General features: G+C 43.8%; 1 protein-coding gene across 1 annotated transcript in view; it reads left to right on the top strand.

Moving 5' to 3' along the window:
* Window positions 1-27,451, top strand: part of LOC147659350 (serine/threonine-protein kinase Nek5-like) — a 94,729-nt gene extending 67,278 nt beyond the window's left edge. The window contains exons 5-6 of the mRNA XM_086951822.1: window positions 1,647-1,754; window positions 27,266-27,451. Coding sequence (XP_086807948.1) covers window positions 1,647-1,754; window positions 27,266-27,451 — 294 coding nt within the window. The remainder of the gene's footprint in view (window positions 1-1,646; window positions 1,755-27,265) is intronic.
* Window positions 27,452-27,693: the final 242 nt, after the last annotated feature.

The raw sequence follows: 27,693 nt of genomic DNA, 5'->3' as shown, positions 1-27,693 counted from the left end.
CTGCATGTGTGTGAGCCTTTAGGAAGCATGTTAAGCTATATGTGTTCCGCTCCCACACCTTTTTTGCTATCTTCATAGAGCGCAGTATCACTCAGACTTAGAAGTGTTCTCAGAGTGGGCGCTTTCCTATATACCACCACCGGTTTTGATGGTAAAATCTCTTTTATATCTGGATCAAGCCTTACTATGTCCCAGTGCTTCTTTAAAGTCTTATCGACTCTCTTATTGCCCTCGCTATATGTTTCTTTCTTAAGTTGTTCTGTACTCGCTATTATGCTTTATTGATGATTTCCAAATCATAGCCTCGTCTTCTGAATCTTTCTGAGGTGCCTCCTGCTACTCCTTAGATTCACTACAATTATGTTTTGCACACACAAATTCCCCAAATGGGATATTATCTATCTCCTTTTTCAAATGTCCTGAATCTGTGTGAAGAATCGGATAAACCGATGTGGACAATCTGAGACAATTGGGGAAAAGAAAAACTACATTTAACAGCAAATGGTGCACATGCTCTTTTACCTTCAGGGAACAAAGTAAAATGATGACCCAGAAGCAGTATCAACACCACTCGCATAAACCATGTCAACAATTTTAACATCTTATGCGCTTTTTGAAAATACAGTATGCATTTATTGTGCTGAGTGATACTTTCTTTGTTGTTATGATAATTGTCACCTGTCTTTACTAAGAATAGACGTAGAATGTAAAATCTTAAAATATCCCAAGATTGTTAACATAATTTTAAAGTTTGCTAAGTGAAAGATATCCTACATGGGAGTACATTGTGTTACACGTCGTGCGGACAAGACAGAGGTGATTACAGTCACAGAGCAGCACGGCACATGACCCCTGTTGGCTGGCCATCACACTTGGTGACATCCCTACTCTGATTCCCAATTTTTAAAAATACCTCTGTGTTAAATTTGACTTGGACCTCATTATGAGGTCTCTGGTCAATTCAGTGACATCACCCCTTTTCTATTATGTTAATAAACTGCAGCGTAATTTGATTTTAATTATTGTAAAAACTGCTTGACCCAAAGTACTGCTGAGCAGCCTCCAAGTGACTCAAAAGTGGCAGCAGAATGACTTCGGGAGACTTTAGGTTCAGCCATGGCATTCCACTGTTACGTCTACTCCCCTTGATGCCTTATGAGGCTCGGATATTCATGAAAGTATTGTGCCCGGCATACAGGTGTCTACGTGATCTGGCTCAGTTGTTTCAAAGTTACATTAGAAAATACTGTTCAGCACATAAATTACGCTTTCCAGACCTTGATCTGCTGGAGCATCATTTTCGTTGACTGTAATTTGGGGGTGTTCTTTTTGGTCCTTGTACTATCACTCAGGAGCACACTGCCTCTTAAATGTGAAAAGAATGTAAGCACTTCTATCGTTTCCCAAAGCAACTTCAAAATTGCTGTTCACTAAATAATAATCAAAGTAGCAGAATACCAGAGCATGTTTGCCTCTCATAGTGTTAAGAACTCCTCTGGGTGTACACGCGCTGTAAAGAAATCTCGATTTGCGATAATAAATTATAACGTGTAGAATGCATCTGTAAATTATGTCTGCTGCACTGTTTTTTGAGAAACAGGAATGTGTATCATTTTTTTACTACATTTTGTTTCATTATCTTACAGGAATACCTGAGAAAATTAAATCAAATTCGCCAGCAGTATCACAACGAAGTGAAAGAAAATAAAATGAAAGCGGGTGCGCCAAAGGTTAGTGTTGATGTGCCCATCCAGGTGAGTTACTTTCTGTTTGATATGTACATGCCACGTTCTTTCAAGTGACCTCATGTTTTGTCAATTGACAGACTTGGGAAATATAGCTGTATCTCACCTTGAATAACATAAAGACAGATAATCTTACTTTTGGTTCTTTTGCTTTACACCTGTGTGGAAGAAGGGGTACACAAACCTGCAATACAAGGTTAAACAAACCCGTACTATGGACAAACACAGCCTGGTACATAATTGCTGGCTGTGTCAATAGTGTGGCTGCAAACTGACACTATTTTAGTTTCAGTATTCTGCATTAAGGTGTCCATGCCTGTTGTGTTATTGTTCACTTGTCTTGCTACATAATTGACAATATCACCAGACTTCTTCTCCTAGATTTTCCTCTTGTGCTATGTTTTTTATTACGTGTACTCTACACATTTTATTTTTTCCCCCTAAAGTTTTGTGACTTTCAGTCATGAGTTTTGCACATTCACTAACCCTTTGGCAGCTATGAATGCCAAAACTCGCTCTGGGATCTGAGGCATATTGTATACCATGAGTATTTTCCTTCTCTTTAAATAACTTTACCCAATAAACAAGTATAGTAAGTGTTTCCAAGAGTACATGTCAAATAACGTTCAGTTAATTGGTCACTCTGGCGTCGAGTCACAAAAACATTTATGAATATGGGAAGCAGTACTACAGAAATAGTCTTTTAGATACCCTTAGATGCCTTTGTGAATCTACCCTGAGGCATCCAACCCCTATTAGTCAAAGTGCAATTTCTACTTGTGCCAACTGTGTCTGAATATTTAAAATGGATTCCCATTTAGATGTCTGGAGGAATAATTCACAAAGGCATGTATGAGTAGTAAAAGAGGGCTACAGTCATGGGAAAGGGACTGAAAAGTTAAATTCACCGCTAGAAGTCATTTAAAATGTTGGTGATCTTAATTGTATAGTGATATTATTTCCATAGTTTGATATAGTTTGGGTGAAACACACTTCGCTTTTACAGTCTGGGAAAGGAGAGCGTGTCATTGCACTTCCTTAGAACAATACATGAGCAATCTGTACTATCATCTGTCAAATATTCAATCGACAGAGGATGACATGAAACAGATATTTTCTTATATGGCAATGAGAGATAGTTTCAAAGAACTAAAAATGCACCTGCAATGAATTGACAAAAGTGTGGAAGAATATGCTAAAGAATACTGCATGGGTACTCTTTTATGTACTCTTACATCCTAATGTGAATCAGTTCCATTATTTTCAGTGTACATCACAGCATATTCCTGGCGTTCACATCATTTCAACACACATTTATCCATTCTACTGGTCCCTTTCAGCTGCAGGGTTTTGCTCTTCTTGCTTCTATTGTCTTTAATGAATTGTGTAGGGCTGGTGAACCTATTTTTATCTTTCAATATTTAGTTACATTAGAAATTAGGGTAAATAATCTGAAGTAAATTAATCCCTCCAACTGACTGTTCCTTATATATGTCATTTTCTAGGCTGACCTCCACATTATTCACATTCAACACCAATGTTATTGCTAAGTTAAGTTAAATCATCTATTACAACAATACAGTACGTCATCAACATTTAAAAATATAGCCAGATATATTGGGCCCTAACAACAGAAGTAAAGGACAAAAAATATTGGGACTCAAAAGTGCATTGACAATTGAATGACAATATATCATCTAACAATGCACAGTTTCAAAAGTACATTAGCAACACAATCTAAAGAAAGTGATATTCAACCAACCTCAACTGTTATTAAAGGTCTCTCTAGATACCTGACTATCTTTTGTCTTAGTGCTTACTTCAAACACACATTGACAAAGCTGATAGGGCTGCATTGCTTCTCACCTCTTGCTTTTGCCAAATTGAGTGCGAAATGCAAAATCAAGTTACATAATGATAGGTATTCATAGGTAGTGCAGCTGTAATACAGCAGTAGTGTCAACATTGGCCTAATTACTTTAAAATTATCACTCATCACATTTATCATTTACATGGTTGGGTACAATGTGTCCGCCCCCTCCCTGCACCACAGTGCAAATGTGCCCCCTAGCACGTTGTAAGTTGGGGGATTAAGGGCCATATGTATAAAAAAAGAATCTTGCGATTCTCAAATTGCGATTTTTAGCGACTCGCAATTAGAGAATCGCAAAATGCAATGTATGTAGGATTTGCAAAAATGTTGTGAATCCTACATATTCCTTATTTAAGAATCGCAAATTGAGATTCGCAAATAAAGAATACCTTCCCATTCATTCCTATGGGCTAGGAGACCCATAGGAATGGATGGGAAGACATTTTCAATTTGTGATTACCAATTAGAGAATCCCAAATTGAGAATGCAATGGCAAGGTTGCAAAGGTGCCAAAAGGACACCTTTTTGCACCCCTGAAATATGCATGTGTGCGCAGTTTGCGCACATACATGCCCTAAGAGCATGTATGTGCGACATATGGCAGTTTAAAAAAATCAAAAAAGTGCTTTATTTAAGAAAATCGCAAATGATGGTAATTTGCAATTCCTTAAGGCCAAATAGCAAATTACTGGTGCTTCCAGAATTAAATTTAAATTACATTTAATTCCGTAATTGCATTTGCAAAATAGAGAATCGCTAATTTTGCAATTCTCTATTTTGCAATGGCCTTTTGGGATGAAACATCCCAAAAGGCTTTTTCCAATTCGCAAACGGGCCGATTCTGAGAATCTGCCCGTTTGCAAACGGGAAAAAGGCTTGATACATATGGTCCCATAACTATACAAATAGCACCAAGGAATGGTCCCAAAACTGACTAGTTTTCATCTGAAACACAGTCCAGTCATTTGCTGCCACAAAAGTCCTGGCTGTATAGGTATCCAATGAATAAATGTCCAGGACTAGACCCTTCTGTGCACCGGAAGTAACCAATTTTGCAGGCAAAAACACATTGAGCGCCAATCTATACATCAGTGCTTAATTTGTAAAATATGAAGTGCAGGTGCTCACATTTTTGTGGGAAGCCACACCCACTTCTCTTGGCTCCACCCACTTTCTTCACTGGCTCCACCCACATCCTCAACTGGCTCGGCTGAAAGCCACATGTAATACTCGATTTGAATTCCTACCTTAGTAACTTGATGGTTGACTTTAAACGTGCTGGTCTCGAGCTCCTTGGAAAGGATATCTTAATAAAATCAAGGCAAAACATCAAAAGAAAATGGATGTCATGACTTTTGGAACCAAAGATAATGAATTTTTTCTGACCTTTAGAGACCTGACTCTAAAGTAATGCGGATATGACTATCATCTTCTGTTGTATTTTGTGCCTCCCCAGGGTTGACACTAAACTGCCCCGGACCAATCTTTTACTAAAAGACAGTACCACTCCTTAGACACTTCTCAATTCTTTTGCTTTGAGAATTTGGGGAATTCGCCACTGATATATGTTCATTTTTTAGCCAAAGCATACATGACATTACAGAGCTCAGAGGTACAAGCCCACTATGAAGGCATCTATCACAAAGAATATATTTACTCTGCTAGAGGCACAATATGCCCCTGCCTGGTATATGCATAACTTGTAATGATGTTGGCACATCATTCAGTCCTATAATAATGTATGCTAATTTGAGCGATGGACATATGAGTCTGTTAGTTTCATTGAATGGTATAATGGAGGAATAGAAAAGGGAAGCACCTAGAAAGTGTTATTCAGGAGATCATAGTAGTAAAACAAGGTTTGGGATGGGTGGAGGGAGGGATAGAGGAGGGAAGAATCTAGAAAGGGTTATTAGGGAGATCAAAGTAGTAAGATGAGGCTTGGGTGGAGTAAAAGGAGAGATGGAGGAGGGACAAGTCTCTAGAAAGGGATTTACCCTCACAAGTGCATTGTAAATGGGAATAATCCGAACAAATTTTACCCCAATTGGCACCCCTTAGCACTTAAAATAATGTTCCCAACATACAACAGGGCCTTTTTCTCCCTAACATGAAGGTAATACACAATGATGTAGCTGTCAAACCCCAACCAGCACAGAATACAATTGACAACAGACTATAAAGAGGTCTATGTTTGACAGGGTGCATAGATGAAGAGACAATGGACCAAAATCATTTGAATGTTGATACCATCCTGTTTTGTTTTCATGTATACGCGACATTTGAAGGTTAATAAACTTAACTGTACAAAATGCACTACACACATTACACATGCACAAAACTCTTGAAACAGCCAAATACACTCTGCTAGATTTCAGTACTAGTTTTTCATTCTGTCATTTTACCACTTAAAACGTTTAATGAATCAATACATTTTGTAACAATCAACCTGTAACCTTTCAAATGAAAAATGAAAGAAAAATCTCACTAAACCCGTATATTGGCATTTGTCTTTAAAAAAAACGAATTGAATTAAAAAAACACACAAATGTGTCTTACACTTAAGAAAATTAATGAACTCACAGCACATGTGCCCAAAGTGCATTCTGGCTGTGTTGTTCTTCAAAATAGAATGAAACAGTGCAGTGTCAAAGCAGAGTTTTAAAAATGATTTATGGCCAATTCAGCTTACATGTATTTGGGAGCGAGGGAGGGATGCTGCAGCACCTTAAGTGCTGTTACTAAAGTAAAATACAGCATTTTGTATTCGTGGCTATTCCAACTATTAAGATTTGTGTAAAGTAAAAGAAAAAAGGGTGGTAAAGTGTCTGTCTGGATTTGAACTGTTACATTTTCTACTAAGTTAAAAACACTATTCTGTTTAATCTCACCACACAAGGTTACAATGAGCATTGCAATCAGGGCTGTGTGAAGTGGAAGGGGTAGCGTTTCTAGGGGGCTGCCTTGGGGAATGTTGTTGGTGACTCGAGGTAAATCAGGGGTGGGTGATTCAAATCTTCCAACGCCCAGACAGCAAGATTTCTCGCAGGGGCAGGTTTTAATGACTGTTTTTTCCAAAGGACAAGTAGACAATAAATGATGCTAAACTAATATGAAGTTATCCTCTGACCTTCAAGTTGCTAAATGTGGGATATTGGAACACCTGTGGGCATGCCTGTTGTGAGACCAGAGCTATAGTTCGGGCCACTGAGATTATGCGGCAGGAGAGAGCCAAATTATGTGGCAGGGTTGAGTAAATTACGTGGCAAGTAAAAGGCAAATTATGTGACACAATGCAGCGCATTTTTTAATAGAATTAGTTTATTGGTTCATCATTTTTAAACGTGCTAACACTCTGTGGGCATTACTTGCAACTCACTACTAGTTTAGCATCCAAACACAGCAGTAAGCAACTGAGGGTTGATTAGTCCAGTTTTACAAAAAGGTTTCCACTGTGAGGCAAATCTATAATCATGTGAAAATCGCCCCGTAGTGGCTCAGTCACATAATTCCAGTGGCCCTGGCAATAGTCTCTGTGAGAGCCTGAGGTCGCATCACGTAGCAGACGTCAATGGATGGCCTTTGTCCTGACTTAAAGATATCACCCTCAGTCTAGCGCCCCAGTGCTGCTTTAAAGTCATAATTGGTGCTGCACAGAACAGCTTATAAAACCCTCATCGTTTCAAGTGCAAGGGTTTGGTGACATTGTATTAATGACACTAAGGCTTAGGATTTTAGTTTATGGTAAATGTATCACGGCAAACCTGCCTGCGAAGGCAAACTCTGCCTTTGCACATTTTGTTTTCTTTTTCTGGCCTCCGATTCCCAGGTGCTGGTGAAGGAATAAATCAAAGCGATAGGGGGAGAAAAGTGCGTAGTGCAGGCAGTGGTTTAGGAATTAGGGGCTCATGAAAAGGAAAGTGATGGGGTTGGGCCTGTAGGCTGCATGAGAGTCCCACAGAAAACGTAATGTGCTTAAATGTATACCTGGATGAAACATCATTAATGGCCGAGAATAGCGGTGCAGAGGCACCGGATGAAACAGATGGTAAGCAACTTGAGAATGAAGGGCCTAAGAATTGCATGACAAGAGGAATCAAGGTGCTTCATTCACTGCAAGCCTCGGATGTGAAGGAAGGGGAGAGGAGCGGAGCGACCTCGGTTGAGCACGAGAAGCCCAAGGGTGGAGCAAAAGAAAGGGCAGGAGGATCAGAAGGGTGAAAAATAACTTGGAGGTTTAGCCCGCATGCACAGTGTTTAAGAGGTCAAATTAGAGTTCGTAAAATCCATGTGCACACACTCGGCACTGGGATTTTCGGAGTATTAACTCCATAAAGCTAAGCGTCCAATGTAATACAAGCGGTAAAGGATCACTGCCTGCATCATGCCTCTCTTTTTAAAACAATCGGTACCTGGGGTGAGCAGAGCCATTCGTAACTCATTTCTCCTGGCTGGAGTCTGACTCGACTGCCCGGGCGGGTTCAATGATCATAAACAAGCTCCTCTGCATCCTGGAAGAAATTGTCATGTGTGCGTGGCTGGAGTGATCTCGGGCTGGAATTTCAGTGTCTGTTGAGCAACTCTCTGGACCTTCATTACCCATTAGGGAGCTGCTGAAGGCCTACGTGACAAATAACATGCACGAAGAGTCCAGCCTTCTTCCGCTCCTCAAGGGGCTCTCTATCTTGCTCGAAGGGAGGGGGGAAGGGGCTCTCTAACTTGCTCGAAGGGAGGGGGGGAAGGGGCTCTCTAACTTGCTCGAAGGGAGGGGGAAGATTAACAGCGGAAATAAAGACAGCTCATGGAGAGCCCGTTTTTAGGTTTCGCCTGGGGAACGGAGTGTAAGCTCCACCCCCAGAGAAATCTCTTGTTTTCAGTTAGGGGGACTTGAATACTTCCCTCTGTTCCATTGGCTAGCTCCATAAATGGAGGCTAGCCATTGGAACAGAGATCTGTCCGTCAAGGCCGGACCAGATTCGGGGGCGTTCCCGAGATTTTTTCCATGGGCGTTCCCTCTGTGTAGTCATGCGGCGGTGGGCGGTTTTTTTTTTGTCGTCCGTGTTTGCTTTTGTCATTTCGAGGCCGACCTCAGCCGGAAGAAGTCTTCCTCTGGTAAGTGCTTGCTGCGTGCGTCTCATGTCGTCTATGCCGTTCGCCCCCCGCCCCAGTTGTTGGAGTTGGCTGCAAGATTCGAGTTCCACAAGGCAATCAGGTAAGGAGTTTGTTTATAAATGTGTTTTCATTTTGTAAGTTTCCGTATTTTGTCCGCCGTTCCCGCCCCTCCCCCCTCCCGCTTCCGTGTCTTTCCCGCCCCCCCTCCCGCTTCCGTGTCTTTCCCGCCCCCTCGCCCCGCTTCCGTGTCTTTCCCGCCTCCCCCCCCCCCTTCCGTGTCTTTCCCGCCAGCCAGCACTGCGCCCGATACGGGCAGCGAGGCTGCACCGATGTGGGCGGGCCAAAATCGCGGTCAGGGGTTTGGCATACAAAGCTCCGTAGGAGATGCTGCCCGGCTTCCACTGTTGCACCACTTTCAGGGTTGGTGATGCTTTTGCAGGGGCTAGCCGGCAGAGGAACAACTGTGGACGGGAGCCTGAGGCGAGCTGGGCGGTTTCCACCGGTGAGCAGTCAACAGCCCAGGCAAGGCGCACTCACACGCTCTCTTGTCTCTCTGATCAATCAGCTCTCTGTCCAGCCACAGGAAGAGGCGTCGGGCTGGGTCGGTCGCTCCCTAGATCATTTCACTGGGATTGAGCTCTGCTCCCAAGACCCCTCTAGTGCGGGATCTCCCATCATGAGTTCCGCTGGGCACGTCTCGGTGTAGTTTCTGTGTCTGTCGCAGGCAACGGTCAGGCCGAACACAGCTCCTGGGCACCGCACCTTGGTTGCTGGGTGCCCACTATCTTTGTCCATCCGTCCAGGTCGATGGATGGATACAAAAAAATATGCTCCGATGTCTGGTGCGCACCACACAGTCCTGCAGTTGTGGGTTCAGAGGCTGTACAAACTGAGAGGGAACGTTTCTTTTGGTAGCGCCAAATCTGCTGTGAATGTGGCAGATGGTGAAGGCGTTGCGCTGCCACACACCACACTTTCACCGGGTCCTGGTGTTTTCTTGTGTGAATTCTGGTTGGGCCGCTCCGACCCTCCATGGCCCATACATGCTTTGCTTTCATATATGAGGCGAGATTTCGACGAGGAGAAACACTGAAAGCACTGTTTCCAAATCTGCAATAGTTCCTGGTAGTTAAACTGCGTTCCAAAGCCAGCACGTTGAAAACGTTAGTTGGTGTGTTGTCGTGTTCCGGGCACTGGTGTCTGCGTTGTTTGTGTCGGTATATTTTACCTTATGTTTTTCATTGTGGTGTGTTATTATGACCATATACATTTTTGGGGTAAGGCCGCTCGTATTTTGGTGTCACTTTGTAAGTTTACGTATTTTGTCCGCCGTTCCCGCCCCCCCCTGTCCGTGTGCCCATTCCCGCCCCCCTCCCCGTGTGCCCGTTCCCGCCCCCCCTCCCCTTTCACTCTCCGTTGTCTTTCTTGAAAACACAGGTCGGAGCGGTGCACGGGTGTCCCGGAGCTGCGCCTCTCCCATGCCATGGAGTTGGAGGGGCAATGGTGGAAGGGGCAGCTGGCTGCGGACATCCACCAGGCGCTGCGCTACAAGGTGAGTTCATGCATGAGTCAACCAGAGTGCATTGTGTGTTTTAGTATTCATTCTGGGATGACTGTGCTTCAGTGAATGTATTTGCACTTATGAAAGGTTGTGGTAGTATAGGAGATGGTGCATTGTTATGTAATTATACAACTTTTGAGTAGTGCAGCATTTGCACAACTAATGATTTCTTGGCGTTCTTGGCGCTGTAGGATTCTGTGGCCTGGTGCCTCTGTATTTTATTTCCTGGTGCCAGCATGTTTCCTTGCTCTGGGGCAGTGTCAGTGTATTCACTGGCCCAACTCATTACTGGCGCTTTTTGTGAGCCCAAGACTGTGTGCTTATTCCTTGAGCTGGTGTTTACGTATTTCCTGACCTACCCAGCTTGTAACAGGGTCTCGTTGTGTGCCCTTTTCCTCCGTTTTTTGTCTCTCTCTGTCCCCGAAACGGACACCCACGTTCCTGTTGTCAGTGTGTTCTCTGTCATAGTCTAAATCTTTTCCTTATCCTGCCAGTGACCTGGTGACACTATGCAGGGTCCGTTAGGGGAGGGGGGGAAGGGGAGGCCAGTCTGGTCTTGCATCCTCCTACCAACAGCCACTCGAGTGTTGAGCACTGTTTGGATGTCTGCTTCCTTCTGTCCCGTCCCTATTTCATTATTAGTGCATTGCGTGTTATAGAGTTGGTTCTTTTCCATTCTGTTGTGGTGTGTTCCCTGGCCCACAGTTGATGCATGTCTTGCTTGGAAAGGGATATCATGTCCCCTAGTTGAAGTATTGGTGTTCTCTGCTCCATTGTCTTGTTGCTCTAGTGTTTTTGCCTCAAATCAAAATCCTCCGCTTCTATTCAGTATTATCTGTTGTGTTCTCACTGATTTGTCAGGTCCTTGCTCATTCTCTGACGCAAAGTATGTGCCTCCTGTTCTATGATGGGTGTACCCCGGGACCTTTTGCTTTCTGTGTGTCTGTGTATTGCCTGTACAGAAATCCATGTGCTTCTTCTCCCAGTGTAGGCATATCCCCTCTTCTATGTGCCATTGTCCATTTGTTCCCTGATCACGTGTAAGTGTATCCCTGTGTCCGGTCCCAATGTTAACTGCATGCCTGTTATCCTAGTCTCCATGTTAGTGTACCCCTGATCCTGGTATCAGTATATCATTGCCCCTCTGTTGCTGTACTGGCAACTCTAAACAGTGTCAGTGTCCAATGTTAGGTCTCTTGTCACTTTATTAGTATATTATTGCCCCAGTGATGCTTTATTGACAAATCTTGTGTGTGTCTATGTCCAGTGTTGTGTCTCCCTACTCCGGTGTATGCGTTTCCTTGTCCTAATTCAGAATATTTTAGTGTAATTGTATTTCACTTGTTTTCCTCGTTGTAAATTTCCCATCATGAATGATCCCTGTTCTGTTGTCATTGTAGACAATGCCTCAGTGTCTTTACTGTGTTCTCTTTCCTATTGTAAGCATTATTTGTTTGAGTGTTATTGATTGCTTGTCTTTCTCAGTGTATTCCTTCAACCAAATCATGCCTGCCTGCTCCAGCAACATTTCGCTCCACTAATGCTCTTTTTACTGTCCCATTATTGGTGTTTGTGGCTATCCTAGTTATTATGAAATATTGCAGCTTTTTCAACTCTTTGACGTGAATAAGGCGTTGTTTATATAGCTATTTGTTTCTGTTGAAACAATGAAGTTTGTGTGTGTCTACCTCCTATCCCAGTGTGCTTTGCACTTTGCCTCATTGTGGCCAAACTGTCTGCCCGGTGTAAATTTCATGGTCACTCTACCACTTACAATTACTGTATCTGATATCCATGTTTGTTCAGAAAAGTGAAGTGTTGATTATGTTTTCCCCTCCTTTAACCACCCAACCCGTTCGCCCCTTGCAGTGTAGCTCGTTCAGCTGTTTGCTGAAGGTGTTACTGCCTGGTTGTGAGTGTCCTGCTTGAGGACATAAGGGCGGTTGAAACATTCAAGCAAAGAAAGTAGTAGGCAAAATCCACCAATTCTCACTGCTGGATCTGTGTGTGCTGGCACTGCAATTTTCCTGCAGCTCTGTAAATAAATAAAAAAAACAGTGGCAGACGGATGCAGTCTTGTGAAATTGTCCCAAGATTAGCATCTGCTAACATCAAATTAACAAAAAGTAGCCAGCCCTACCAGTGCATCAGTCATGCTTGATTGAGGAGAAAGTTGCCAGCTGGCAAGGCAGGGAGCAGAGAAAGACCAGCAAAACAACACAACTCAGGCGGTAGATATATGGAAAAGCGGTACATGAGTGTTGATTCGTCGGGGAAACATGTGTCAAGTGTTAACCATTATATGTGAATAGGGGTCCAGTAGTCACTGAAGTGACTAGCGACTAGAGCCTCGGGTAGATGTACTCACAAGTCGGTTCACAAACTCTCACTGAAGGGAGTCCATATTGCTGCTGCTGCTCAGGGGTCCTCCCACACCAGTCAAAGTAATGAGGTGTGGAGCTCCTCTGCAATCTTCTCTTGCTTGGTGCCTCTGGTTGAATGAGATTTCCACTTCTGACATGCCAGGGGGCTCAGTGATGTTGCAGCTGTCTGACAGTGTAATTCGTTCTAAAGGCAGGTTACTTACGTGGTGAAGGCACTTTGATATGCCAGCTCTGGGAGTGCAGAAACGGCCTCATTCTGTCAGAAGATCGAAATGCAAAGATAGTCTCTTGAGGAGATCAGTAGAAGGTTTCAGCGAGGTGTGTATAGATGTTTGGGTACAGGTTCTGCATTGTCTTTTGTTTCAGGGTATTGTGATTATGTTCAGGTGTTGGGTGACCTGTAGATGAGTTGTCCCATGGAAAGTGTAACATGCTAGTGAACTGTGTGAGATGAACCGTTGAAGACTAAAAGAACAGTATATTGCTCTGGACTAGGAACTCCTTATAAAATCATGACTTGTGTTCTCCATTACAGTAGAGTGGCAGATCCCAGCTCTGGCCTTATGGAAGAATGGTGATTGTCCAAGTGTACATCTACGACGGGGGATAAGTACAGGGTCTTCTGAAGAGACCACCTCCAGCCGCTCGTCACTCGCAACAAAGAGTGAACCCGGCTTCTGGTATTTCTGAGCTGGTGCCTTTCTCAGCTCTGGGGTGTTTAAGCAGTGCAAGAGTCTGCCCATCGTAGAACAGACTTCATTCAGTCTGGGTGAACTTTGTCTCAGTTTAAACCATTCATCCTGTTCCTTAGGACAGAGGCACCCTGTTAATAACTGGAAGAATCCTTGTCTATTACACCTGGCAGTTCAACAGCAAGGTTCACATATCTTCAGTGTTTTTAGCCTGGTGGTCTGTCAACTGCTAGGAATATGAGAGATTGTTTCATAAAGTTGCAGAGTTTAAATCAATCACTTCTGCGTTCATACCCCTGAAACTGTACTAGTAGGTACTGTGGCGCTTTAAAATACTTTTGCTTTTTTTCAAAGATCTGTGGAGCCTCATCCGCTCCTTGTTTGCTTGTGGCTGGCTTTTACGTCCTCGGCCAAGAAGTGCCTGCCTTTTCTTTTTCTAGCAGCAACGTGTTCACAGAGACTTTTTGCTGCTTGGTATCTCGAGAGAGAGGGAGAGCAGCCACCTCTCCCTTTTCACAGTGAAGGCCTTCTCTTGTCAAATACTGCCATTGCGAGCACCATTTCTCTGTCATAGAATTGTATCACCACCTCTTCAGGTGTTTGCAAAATGCCAAAACCATATAATGTTCACAAGAGCAAACATGCTATTCATCTTTCAAGTAGTTCTGTAAAGTGGCACTACTCACACTACTGGACGTTCACACATGCCCACAATCCTAGTGAGCCACCAGCTTGCAATGGTCCACCTCATAAACGTGCCAGTTATCCCGGAACAACCCATAGTGCTGTGATATCAGACCGTGCCACTCCACGCACCATGCAAATGTCAAATAATAATAATAGTAAAAAAAACTCCATCCGGAGAACTGGTATCCTGTCAGTCTCATTCACCTGTTCTCCGATTCAAAATGGCAAGTTTTTTTTTTTAGGCTGGTAAGATGCACATACCCCATCCCTGCTCCCTTCTATGCGCTTGGCCACCTCCCTTGTGGACTTGGACTCTCCTAAGAACGATCTTGCTTCGTTCTTAGATTCTGATCGACACAAAGCTGCCTGGAACCACTGCCTGCGTGGAACCACTGCTGCTGTATTTTACATGTAAGTGGTGTCTCAGCCAGCATGGGTAATCAAACACTCTGCACTCTTTCTCTTATTAATCTAACTTTGACGGGTTCCAAAAATACACTGATCCATTCATCATCTTTGACAGGTGCCTGGTAAGGCCACATTTAATATAATGGCCCTGAGAGCTCAACATTTCAGGCTCATTTTACTGCAGTTAAAAGGCGGGTGCTCCTTAGCAGTGTAGCTCTTGTCTTGATTTTCGGGTGAAATTTCCTTAATCGGAAATTCAGGAATGTGTTCTTTGATTTAGGAGTGGAAGGGGTTTTCTACTTTCTTCCATTCGCAGTGTTGGCAGTGTTTAACATTACTCACCTGTGATGAGCCTGGAAGAGGTAGTGACCTCACAGACGAGTGCTTTCAGGCCTGTTGTGTTTCACACACTGACTTTTAGAAAGCGAATCAAACTTTTCTTTTGATTTTTAGGTTACTCCTAATGCTGTAGTCATTGTGTCTCTACATAGGTTTGATAATGACATCCTCTCAGCCGAGTAAAAAGATACAGGAAGATATTGAGAGCAATAAATTGAAATACAATATGTACATATAGAGCTACAATTAAAAGGCGGAATCTTGATTCTTATTCAAGGAGACTTTACACTAGGTAAGACCTGGCAAAGTGTGTCCATGTAATATAGCCCTGAGTGTCGAAGGCAAATGCTGAAATGTAAAAATAACAATTTCAGCAATAACTCTAAAACCCTCAGGGCAGTCTCCTAATGGAAGGGTAACACCATAACCGGAAATTATCACAATCCATGCTTTCGGGATTTTCAGGTAAAATATTGCTGCATCAGGAGTGCCTTAAAAACTTAAGTGTGAGGGCTGTGACAGCTGTGAGGGCTGTGACAGCTGTGAGGGATGTGAGAGCTGTGTGGGCTGTGAGAGCTGTGTGGGCTGTGAGAGCTGTGTGGGCTGTGAGAGCTGTGTGGGCTGTGAGAGTTGTGTGGGCTGTGAGAGTTGTGTGGGCTGTGAGAGTTGTGTGGGCTGTGAGAGTTGTGTGGGCTGTGAGAGTTGTGTGGGCCGTGAGTTGTGTGGGCCGTGAGTTGTGTGGGCTGTGAGAGTTGTGTGGGCTGTGAGAGTTGTGTGGGCTGTGAGAGTTGTGTGGGCTGTGAGAGTTGTGTGGGCTGTGAGAGTTGTGTGGGCTGTGAGAGTTGTGTGGGCTGTGAGGGCTGTGTGGGCTGTGTGGGCTGTGAGAGCTGTGTGGGCTGTGAGGGCTGTGTGGGCTGAGAGAGCTGTTGGCAATGCAAATAACAATGCCATTTATTTATAAGTAAAAAAAAAAAGAAATGTCATGAGCAATGCCAATAACTCTAACTTTTCCAAAGGCGAAACCATTGCATTGTAAATGCTTGTTTTTATTAGTGAAAGCATGAAAGTTGAAATACAGCCGCCAGCCAGCCAGGAGTCAGGGCATGCCTTGATGAATGGGTGACAGTGAGAAGCTGAGCAGCACAGACGACGTGGGAAAAGTTAAGCCGTCTCACTCTGTGTCTGTATTTTTGAAAAATTATCTTCACCAACACTGCCTCCTGAAAGACATGTATAGCCCCGGCCCTGACAATAAAGTACCGGTGCTGAGCACCGGAAAGCACCGGCACAAATTAAGCCCTGGTAGTCTTCACATTACTCTGCCGACGCAGCTCAGAGCGTTTCAGTCGCGTTGTTCCTGCCCGCAGTGTTGTGCAGTGCCAGTGCCTCGCCTCGTGGGACCCTCTTCCCAGGGAAATCGGTAAGTAAGGGCTTGTAGTGTAAAGCTAATTATGACCAAGGGCCGTGACAAATCTCACTCCATTTAGTATTGTGCCTTGCTATGGTTGATACTTGTACTATGGGCATGAGTTTATGATATGACACGTAATCAGTTACAATCGTATGAAATAAATGTTTGCATGTACTTATGTCTTATAGCACAACGTTCATGAATTAACCTGTGTGCCACAAATAGGGGAGGTGGTTTACTCTGTTTTTTCTTCTTGGGCAAAGGTGCAGTTTGATCAGTGTTCAACAGGATGCATATATGTCATGTGCCTGTCCAGAAGAAGCACTGTTGGAGTGTCTTACGATGAACCATGAACATAAAATCGCCATTATTAAACAACTATTTACTAGACTGCACACCAGCTGCAAGTAATTAGCTTACATGATTTTTTCATAAGCACATTTTAGCAGTTCCATTTACTAATAAATAAAATATCTTGCCTGCAATCAATTGATTTTGGTGACATCACAGAAATGGGACTAGGACCCAGGACTGCAGGTTCCAAGGTCAAAATTAAGACCTTTTGTTTCAATGCTAATAAAAAGATGTTTCTCAAATTTTGGTCCCCCAAGCCAAATTAATCTCTTACCTATTTTGCAACTTCCCTAACCCTCACTAGAAAAAAGGTGCCTTTCAACATTTACAAAATTGATTTTTGTGATGAAGAAGCTAAAATTTAAACACTTTCACAAAACGATCTTCTTGCTCGCACGTGGCAGGTTTAAAGTATGAACTGATGTATTGTGGACTGTAAGTATATTTCTAACTTTCGTCTCTGCAAAGAAACTTACATGAAGAGATATGATATACTCTTTCCTATTGTCTGCTACGTCTGCTTTCGTCTTCCTCATTGTATCGTTTCTCACTTAACAAGTTTTTATCAAACAAATGTTATCTTTTTATTTTGTTAGAAATATGATTATAATACCTTGATTGCATCCCAATTAAATTAAGGAAGACAACAGGAAGTACTCCCGAGGTTGGGCTTACATCTCCCCCACCCGGCTACCAGTGAAAAAATGGTGGGGAGCCACGGCCAACTGCCAATTAGGTCAAGGGAGCCACGGGTCAAAAAAGTTTGGGAACCACTGGTATAGATGGATCAATGGGCACCACGTGCACTGAGTGACTCAGTGCATTAATAGAGGGCCCGATAGGTGTAAGGATGGATGGATGGTAGAGGGGCGAGTGAGTGAACGGGTAAATGAAGGAGTGAGTGCAACGACGATAATGTGGTGGGGAATGGAAGGCTCCGGTAGCTGTCATTCCTTAAATGGGTTACAGGGCTCTGGTGGGAGTGCCGTGCCAGCACTTGTTAAATGATTCCATGCCCCGTGACAGTCTGTTTCAAATCATGCCCTGTCATTTAACAAAGCAGTGCATTCTGGGAGATATTCCCATTGAACTGGACAAACACACAGAAATAAAACAAGAGATCCCAGAAAAGCCCAGGACTGGAGAAGTTATTTCTGGTCACATAGAGTCACACTTATTCTTCCTGCCCCTGCTCTGCTGTGTCCATTAAGGCAGCCGGAAATGACACACAGCTTGCTCTGGCTCTAATTTGTCATGGCTGCCCTTGTGAGAGAGGCCGGGAATGGCCTGGCATCTTAATCCTCCAAAAAACCAGGTAACAAGTGCCAAACTGTTCCTCGCAATATACTCTATGGGTTAAAGGGTGTCTTCAGTCTTTGCATATAGCCTAGAACCGCCAGATGATCAGCAGGATTGTTGTACGGCAGGTGGGAGATTGGCATCTCACTCCTACCTATATAGCCTTCTAGCCAGGCTCGACTGGCGCTGAGCATTGATGAAACCAATGAGACAGCATCCGAGCTGCATGTTACCTGGATGAGGTAAGTGTGCAGGAACGAGGTCTGGGGTGGGTGTTGGAAATTTGCTCTCTCTTCAGCGTCACCCGGATTTATTGGCCTTATTACTGAACCCTATTCTTGCTGGCTATGCAACTCTGCGCACTTTACCCCTGCTAACCAGTGGTAACATGCTTGTGCTTCTCTTTTCAACATGGCAACATTCATATACTCCTGATTGGCATTTTTAACATAGCTATAAGTCCCTAGCATATAGTACCCAAAGTGTACCCAGGGCCTGTAAGTTGAATGTCACCAGTGCGCTGCGGCACTCATTGTGTCAACCACTGCAGTGATGGAGTAAAGCATGTTTCCATAGCTACCACTGTAGCCTGGCTGTGCAGTTTTAACCTGACAATTCAACCTTTCAAAATAAACCCCTTTGACAGGCCCAAACCTTCCTTTTAAATATGAATACGTCACCCTTAATGTAGGCCCTTTTGTCCATTGGGCAGGATGCCAGCTGTTTAAAAGCAGGATATGTAGAAGTTTAATATTCTGCATGTTCTTCCAGTGAAAAAACATAAAAGCTATTTTCACTGTAGCGAGGCTGGCTGCTTCCATAGGGAAGTGCTGGATTACATTAAAACACCTTATAATGCTAATTTCAAGTTTGTAACAACTAGCAAAATAATTCAAGGACTCTTTTTAATAGTTAAACAAACTACAATTTAATGGTAAAGTCACATTTTTGTCCAACTGTTACCGGAAAGACACGTTGGAAAAGTTACTGTTTACCTGCCTAAGGCCTCGGTGATGCACTTCAAAGGGGCCTCCCTTGTCACAAGGAGATGTATCTCGCGCCTGGGCCTGCCACTCCACTTGTCCTTCTAGTTGCAAGGGGGCACCAACCCCAGAGGGAAGAGGCGCTCCCCCAGACCTGGTTTAGAGGCTGTGAGCATCCCCTTTGAGATTAGAATGTGAAATTCTGCTTGAATGTCACATCCTGCTTGACAGGTCTGCTGGAGTTTTACATATAACATTTGGGGTGCACTTCAAAGGAGGACAAGAGAATGATAAAACACTTTATGTGTACCCACTGTCTGGATGCCAAAAGCTCAGCTTTGATTTTATCAGAATTTTGTCTCTGCGTTTGTTGGGGGTGCAGGGGCTGTTCAGAACTGGATTGTAATGATAGATGTGTGAGGGCACAAGGATTACCCTAGTATACTCCACACTTAACCCCAGCCCACAGAATCCAGGTTTAGTGTGGCTGAAGACTTTACCCATTTTGAAAATGTTCACATTTGTAGGGTTAGCTCTGGGAACCTGTCTCCTATTGTTTAGGGCACCCTCAGGGGTCATTCCCGCCCTCTAGGTCATGCCAGTAATACATGTGGCATCGATTGGCACACACTTCAGGACAGTCCCGGACGAGGGGAAGATCAAAAGAGAACTAAATCTGCTGTCTGAGAAGAGCGTAGAAGACTGGAACCTTCCCTTCCTCTAGTACCCTCATTAGCGAAGTGGACACGAAGAGTCAAAATGCTGACCTCTTGTTCAATCTACAGGGACACAACAAGCTCCAAGTGGCTTATCTTCAACTGACCAGCTGATCAGTAGCAACTAGACCTGGGCTTGACTCCACCTGCCACCCTATGAGTCTCTAAGTCAGTGGTTCCCAAACTTTTTAGAACCACAACACACTTTTTTGAACAACAAACTTTCGTGACTCACCTACCTTTAGTGGACTTCAGACAGACTGATTTTTTTTAATGTGCCTAAAGCATTGTTTAGTACCACATTATCATTTACAGATGGCACATTTTCCCATTGAAATGGCCTCTAACTTTGCACAGACATACTGTTTAGTGATAAAACTTTATAGCGCACAAGTGATAATGTGTGGAATGTGTACTGTGATTGTCTTGTTTGTCTATACTTTTATGATCCACAGCAATCAAAACAAAGTTCTATGATGATAATGTGTGTGGAAATCTGGTTTCTGGTATTATTTATCATTTGTGCATCGCAATGTCTTGATTTGTTTTGATCCTATTAAAATCGTAGTTTCCAGCACACTGCAGAATTACAAAGTAATGTGCTTAATTATGGCTTTTCCTAACAGCTGAATGTATACAGTCCATTTACAGGTATTTATGTTTTGGTGTGTGGTGCAAAAAAAAAAACCAATATCACACTTTGCTGTGCTCCAGCAAGATTGACACATAATTCTCTTTAAAAACTCCTCCGACTTTTCAGTCAGAGAAAGAAAAATACACACGAATTCCATGTTAAAAGAATCAGCAGCAATTTGTCGGAATACATAGCCTGAGATTTGATCTTTGTGTTTGAAGCACAGCAAATGCGACATGATAAACACAGCATTTAAAGGCATCTTTATTTATTGCATGGACTTTCCCAACCCACCAAAAATCGGTAGGTCCCGAGCCACAGTTTGGGAAATGGTGCTCTAAGTGTCTCCCTTGGGGTCCTGGTGGGCTTTAGAAGTGTTCTCCTGTGGTGGATTGGGACTAAAGTCAGAAGATAAAATGTTTGACCAGGACAAACTTTGTTAGTGTGTCTGACCCGCACTCAATCGTGGTCAGTGTCAAATTGCACCTAGGACCCGTTCTACGGTGACCATTAACTATTATTGTCACTTTGGGCTCAGTCGCGGCAGGCAAGACTCGGGAGTGGTGGGGCAGGAGGGTTGCGTGCATGGGGGGGTTAATTTAAAATTGAAAACTTACCTTCACCGGCAGCCTACATGGAGAAAATGGAGTGCACATGGCTGGTTTGGTCGGCCCAAAGGGCTGACCAAACAGTCAGCGCCACAATAGTGGGTAAGCCACTCCTCCCCTCCCCTAAAGCAGGCCCGCCCACCCGCCAGCCCCCAACCAAACACTCTGCTTTCTCGCAGAGTGAGAAGCAGAAACCTAAAATCCCAACTAAGATCCTCCAATCTAGCCCTCGCCGAAGTTCCACGCATCCACAGATCCACCATGGGAGGAAGATCCTTCTCCTACTTGGCGGCCAAGACCTGGAATTCTCTCCCCACTCACCTCCGCCTTACACAGAACCACATTTCCTTCAGAAAGGAACTTAAAACCTGGCTATTCGATAAATAATGCACCCCCTCCCCCAAGCGCCTTGAGACCCTCTGGGTGAGTAGTGCGCTATACAAATTCCTGAACTTGAACTTGAACTTGAACTTCTCGCACTGTGAGAAAGCAGTGGGATGACGCTCCTCCGCCCACATGGAAGTGCCACCCCTGTTGGGAGTTCTTGGTTCAATTCTTACTTAAAACTTTGAAAATTGATATCTCCTGTTTTCCTTATTGGATGTTTGCCATTTTGTTTATTAAATTGTACTCTGTTTTTCTAATTTGTTTTGGAATTTTGTATTGTTTTGCATTTTGACTTTGATACTGTGTAATATTGCATAAATACTTACACATTGCCCCTTAGTTAAGCCTGTTTGCTTTGTGCTATAGTTACCAGGCGATTGAGCTGGGGTTTAATTAGTGACTTTAGTGGTTCACCCTGACAAGGATTCTCATTATTACTTGAAATGGGTACTCACCTCCCTCAACTAATAATTCAATTTCTTGCAGTGGTGATAATGTAGTTGACAAGTTAAAACGAAATAGATCCAGCTTGGGTGTTGGGTTGTGAGATATTTTCAAAAGCACAGAGTACATATTTGGAAAGTGGATGCCAGCAGAAAGAGTAGGTGTAATCCTCATTGAGGGGTGAATGGGTGGATACCAGCAGCCTCAAGGCAGGTTTGACACTGCAGATTAGTGACCAGTTGCCCTTGTTTCAGTGAAGTAAGGGAGGTCAGAGATGCAGGAGGGACATTATTAGCATCGGGTTCACTTCAATGCAGGGTATAGTGACAGGCTCACCCATGGAGGGGGCAAGTGGAAAGTGAGAGAGTGGAAGTGACAGTGAACCATTGTGGAGGAGCGATACACCCAGATAATTGTCAGTCAGGGAGTTAAATGGTCATCTGTGATGGTAAGGATCAGCTTGAGTGCTCTGAAGTCATTGTTAAGAGGCAACGAGGGACAAAACAGTGGCTGCAATTACTGCCCGGGGTAACGTTAAGGCTTATGGTCCCTTGTTTTGGAGGGGATTAGCGGTGATAACCGGTTGCACTGACTCGAAACAAGCAAGAGCTGGATCCACAGCATGGACAGCCCAGGGACAGGCAGCAGCACAGGGGGGGTTCAAGCGAAGTCATTTACAGGTGGATTTTTACAGCAAGGCTGAAGGGAGGTAGTAACCCCTTTGCTCTGTGCACCTTTGATAAACGTTTTATCTCAATATCTGGAGGGCAGTGAGAAATGAGAGCAGACCTGGAGCGACCAACAACAGGTGACACTCCAGATCACCACCAGGTGACATGTACCGCTCCGTTTAGGGGTCACCCCAAATTAGATATCAAACCCCACGGAGACAGATGGGCACTTCCTACCCCATCCTTTGGGCTCTGCTCATAGGAATGCCAAGGAAGTTAGAAGTAAGACAGGCTTCCAAGAAAGTGCATTGCAGGTTATGGATGAGGAACCATAACCCAGATTCCACCCCCACACACACAACATTTAGAATAACTGCTGACTCCTGCAACAATCCCTCTCCCTCGTCTCTAACAGAGGGGGTCTTATCTAGACTTCATTCTACAGCGGCTCTGTGGGGCTGGTGAGGGCCCCTCTCAAACTGAGAACCCTATGTTGGCAATAGACACACTTTGATGGACACAAAACTATTATTCTAAGCATCATAAGTGCTCTTGTAAGTTGCATTTGGAGCCCAATTATTCCCCAAACTGGCGAGCTCATAAGATTGTTCTGCAAGTAAAGTTTTACTTCTTAGATGCTTTAATATTAATCTGTGCAGACGTATAACGTTCTCTTTAAGAAGGGTAGTTTAGAACTGGAGGCATGTGGCAATATGCACATAAAAAAGAAATTATTCTGCAGAGTCTGAACAAGCAAAACTCATGGTAAATAAACATTATGTTAAAGTCTACTACATATGTTAATCTATACACCGCCAGAATACACCACACCAGGATGTGCAGTTTTCATTGCATAAATATAGTTTTGCATAGTTTGCAATTACTGGTTTGCAAGGTGTTTGCAGATTTTCCTGATTGCCTTTCTTCTGCCTTGAACATAACATCAGCTGGTACCAAGAACTCGTAGGCATCTTGTTTGCTAGTGCATAACTTGCTCAGCTTATTCCTCGAGTACTCTGAAACATTGTCACATGAGTAACTTGCAGTCATTTTTAGGTCTCGCTGAGCCAGCACATGCACTGCTCTGCGAGAAATTTAGTAAACAGGCTTTTAAAAGTGCTACCATAGGCTTTTCCTGGCCTAAATCTTGTGTGCACATGTGTGTGCACACATGCAGCAGCCATGTGGGTTTCTGTCAAGCCTCATTAAGCCTTCCAGACTTCCAGCACGTGAATCCCCTCCCCTACCCCCTCCCTTCTTCCACTCCCTCCTCGTCAGTTTCATTTTCCTTTTCACTTTCAGGGGTGGCCGCATCACTTTTGCTTGTTTTTTAAATTTCCTTTAGTTGCTCCACCACTCGCGGACTTAGGCTTGTTTTCTAAATTCTCTGGCCGAGAGCAAACCCGAGGACAAAGCCGAGCCCCATGGCTGCTGATTGAGCAGGAAAGGCTGGCTCGCGCCGACCGGTTCAAGGCATTTATTCCCACAAGGACAGCAATTCACTGTGAAATATATACTGCCATCAGCACTGTCCCACCTAGCCGCCCCCCACGCAAAGCTGGACAAATGTTCTCACCTTCATTTTTCCGACAGAGGAACTCTATCAGGGTAGACATAGGATTTCAGCTTTTTCCTGTCTGCAGCTACCATTGCTCCCAGCATGCCAATGCGCACAGCTGTCAACCGACCCTACATAGGCCTCGAATGGAACACACTGCCAGTCATTTATGCAACTCCCAAAGCGCGCGGGCAATTGTATGACTGCATATTTAAGAAGAAAGGGCTTGGCGCTCACCTCTTTCTACACCTGTAGTATGCTGTATTTCCATACAGTCGAACCTACGGTAAAAAATGAATATAATTACAGGGAAATATAATGGTAAACGGAATTTTGTGGTGAGGTCTGTGTAATTATGTATCGCTCCTTGGTTTTGGGGCACTGCTGCTTCATTCGTTTATTTCTCATTCCGAGCCCAAGCTCAATCATTCTCTCTTTTAGGGCATGCTTTCTAAAGAATAGCAGCTAACCAAAAATTTCCCCCAAAAAACCGAATGGTATCTGCAGGACGGAGAATACAAAAGGACACTCTGCATTATATAAGCATTCTTATTCTTTTTTGTTCAACAAATATGTCTAGTGGAACGAAACACGATGAAATCGTTGACATAATGAGGATTTTCAATGAAGAAACTTAGAATGAAGAATTGTAGTTCCTTTTATTTAGTTTTGTGATGATGTATAAAGACTGCATGGCACCAACTGATGCCTTCAAGCCACTAGGACACTTCAGCTCAGATGCCCCATCTGAGAGAAGCGTTAGGGAGTCCTCTTTCTCCAGATGAAGTAGAATACTTTTTAATTGAGTAACTGGGCTGGAATTTTCTCCATTCAATTTGAGCAAAACCTTTACACTTTTAGGTACTTCTACGTACACAAAATGCTAGGATCAGTATTACATTCCACAGCCATTAATAGATCATCAGGTTACAACATAAGTATCAATACCACCTCAACTACCTTCCAAAAATTGATTCTGTATCACTGCATTTCAATCATTTACAGTTGTTCAATATTTGCCTATTCCCTCTATAAACAATTAAAAGTCAAAACAAAATGGAGCCTCCGAAACGACAATCGGGTACAACTTTATTGTCGTCTTTTATTTTGCCTTCCAAGCAACATTATAATATTGGAGTTCCTTAAAATATACATTATCCGGGGAGGTGGCCAAACAAAGAGAACTGAAGACACACCGAAGGGCTGCTCTCAGGGACCTAACTTCCACCACAATGCTTTCAAAGAGAAAATTAAGTTATGAAAAACAGCAAACCAATGGTAACATAAACAAGCATTGGCATAGCCAATAGGTCTCGCATTTGGGACCTTATAAGTATTTAGTAATGCAGCACAATATCCTTGGTGCAACAACATTAACTGTTGCATGGCTAAACACGTATAAGGTCCCAAAGGCGAGACCTAGTGGCTATGTTATGGAAAGGCACATGCTGCTTGGCCCTTTCTCATGAGCCCCCTTCAACATATTCGCACCAGTAACTTGCATGGATTTTGTGCACAAGTGCATAATTTGCTTAGAAGTTCACAACCACTGCACATTTTTCATAGTTTTTGTGGAAAATATTTGAATTTCACATGAAAAAAAAGAAAACTATTCTTATAGTCCCAGTCAGCACATATATCACTGGTGGATTGGGGTGAGCCGGTGGGGAGAATATGTCCAGAGAAGGTGCCAAGATCTCTTACATGGACTGTTTGTTGGTAGTGTGGCACTAGTTTGCAGTTTCTCTTATGCTTTCTGTTGGCGTTTAGATTTGGGGTGGAAGATTTTTGCAAAAGAGTAACATTCCAAGTTGTGTGGCTTATGGAGCAGAATTCCTAATTTAGCATTCTTCAGAGCCGCCATCTTGGGTTCTAAGTGTCTGTCCTTCTTTCAAGTATTTTAGCGGACAACAAATTGCTAAGCAGAAACGCAGGTGGTCCTACAATATATGCTAATGAATACACTAGAACCCACAGTGATGCAGCTAGCCATGATGTGAATCAGGGGCACAACTAGACCTGAACTTGGGGGTGGGTGGAGGGGGGGGGGCTACTAGTACTAAAAATGATGGTGGAGCCATTTGTCACACTGGGAACCATTCAGGTTTGGAAGGCCAATAGTTCAGGGTTTAATGTGGCAATGCATGGAAAAGGCATGTGTGCATGCCTGTTCTATCATGCTGTAAGCACATTAAAGCCAGATCGTTTATCTTCAATGCATTCCCCTGACACACCGACCACTGTTGGAGCGCAGAGTGTGAACACCAGACCTGCAAGCATCAGATTTCTGCAAGATGGTTGCTAGCAATCAGGTCCTATGCATGTCTGAGGAAGCAGCTTAGCAAGAATGCCATAGGCCTGGTGCAAGCAGAAGAAATGGCCACTTTTAATGCTGCTGTGGTAGTAAATACAGCAATTGTCAGGGTTCAACGGGCCCGCCGGGCTCTGAGCTCCGGTGCCACTGCACCTGCTGCACCAATGATAGCAACGCCCCCTGTCCGATGCACAGAAAAGAAAAGTGTCTTATCTGATTAAAAGAAGCATGAATTGCATAATGATAAAATGCTTCTAAGGAACAAGAAGATGAGTGTGGGAGGAATCTCCCAATGTGCCCTCAAATGTGCTCCCACATTCACTGAAAAGCAGACTTGAGGTGTGAAGAATAAACTGGAATAAAGAAAATTGTAGGGAGCTTCCATCTGGCTGTCACAACATGAGAGGGGCCCACAAACAGCTCAACAGGAAGGAGTATACACAGAGAATAATAAGCGAATTATCTCTTCACATAGTATAAGCATGCATGTGTTGGTATTTCTATAGCATGAACCTAGCCCAAGAGCAACAGAACGTTGCACATTATGGGAAGTGATGGAAAATTATGCTAGACTGTATTCATCAAGTGGTAGCTTAAATCTTTTTGTTGCACACACTTACAGCAATATCTCCCACATTTACATTTTATGGAACACATTTTTTTTATTGAGTTAATTGGTAGGTGTCTCGACATTTGTACACAGCCATTTGCCTACAGCCACAGGGGCCGGCGGCTAACAAATGAGGCATTAAGTGAGAATAGAACACTATTGCATTAATGCCGACATCCCAGAGGCTGGTAGCGCTCAGAGTTAAGTCCAGCAATTAGATAAAGCCTACTCTGTCAAGGACCTCATAAGTCCAGAAACGAGCACCCACCTAGAAAGAGAACAACAAATAAATAAAGAAAACCACCCACCCAATCGCCTCCCATGAAGAAGGAAAACAAAGGGGAACCCGTACCAAGATATTAGGGGTCGCAGGGCGACCCATGCCCCCCACCATGCCCACCCTCCAGTCCTCCCTCTCACGTACACAGGGCGTCACCTACTCCGCAGTTGATGGTATTAGACGTAACACTTGCAGGAATTTGGGGCAAGTGACCTCACGGAGGTCCTTCGACAGCAACGTTATGAAAGGAGCCCAAAGCTCTGTGTATTTCTCACTCTTCTGATTTTGGACCAGCGAGAGTCGCTCCATGGCAAGGGTCATCCAGAGCCTGTGGAGCCAGGCCATATGATCCGGGACCGTGGGAGTACCCCAGTGGACTAAGATCGCCTGGCGAGCTGCGATTAGTGCCAATGCCATCTGCCTGCCTCGAAATGACCGTAATGGGAAGGTGAGTGGATTCGATAGCCCTAGCAAAGTGTAAGCTGGGAAACGAGGGAATCTCAGTTTCAATTGCCGTGTCAATATCATTAAGTACCTGTTCCCAAAAACGCTCTAGCCTCAGGCAGTGCCAAAGAAGATGTGCGTGAGAGCCTGTCAAGCCACAGCCCCGCCAGCATTTTTCA

Source organism: Lissotriton vulgaris, unplaced genomic scaffold (genome assembly GCF_964263255.1).
Source record: "Lissotriton vulgaris unplaced genomic scaffold, aLisVul1.2 SCAFFOLD_1525, whole genome shotgun sequence".
NCBI lineage: Eukaryota > Metazoa > Chordata > Amphibia > Caudata > Salamandridae > Lissotriton > Lissotriton vulgaris.
The sequence above is the reverse complement of the archived record's forward strand: the minus strand, read 5'-3'. Positions and strand labels throughout refer to the sequence as shown.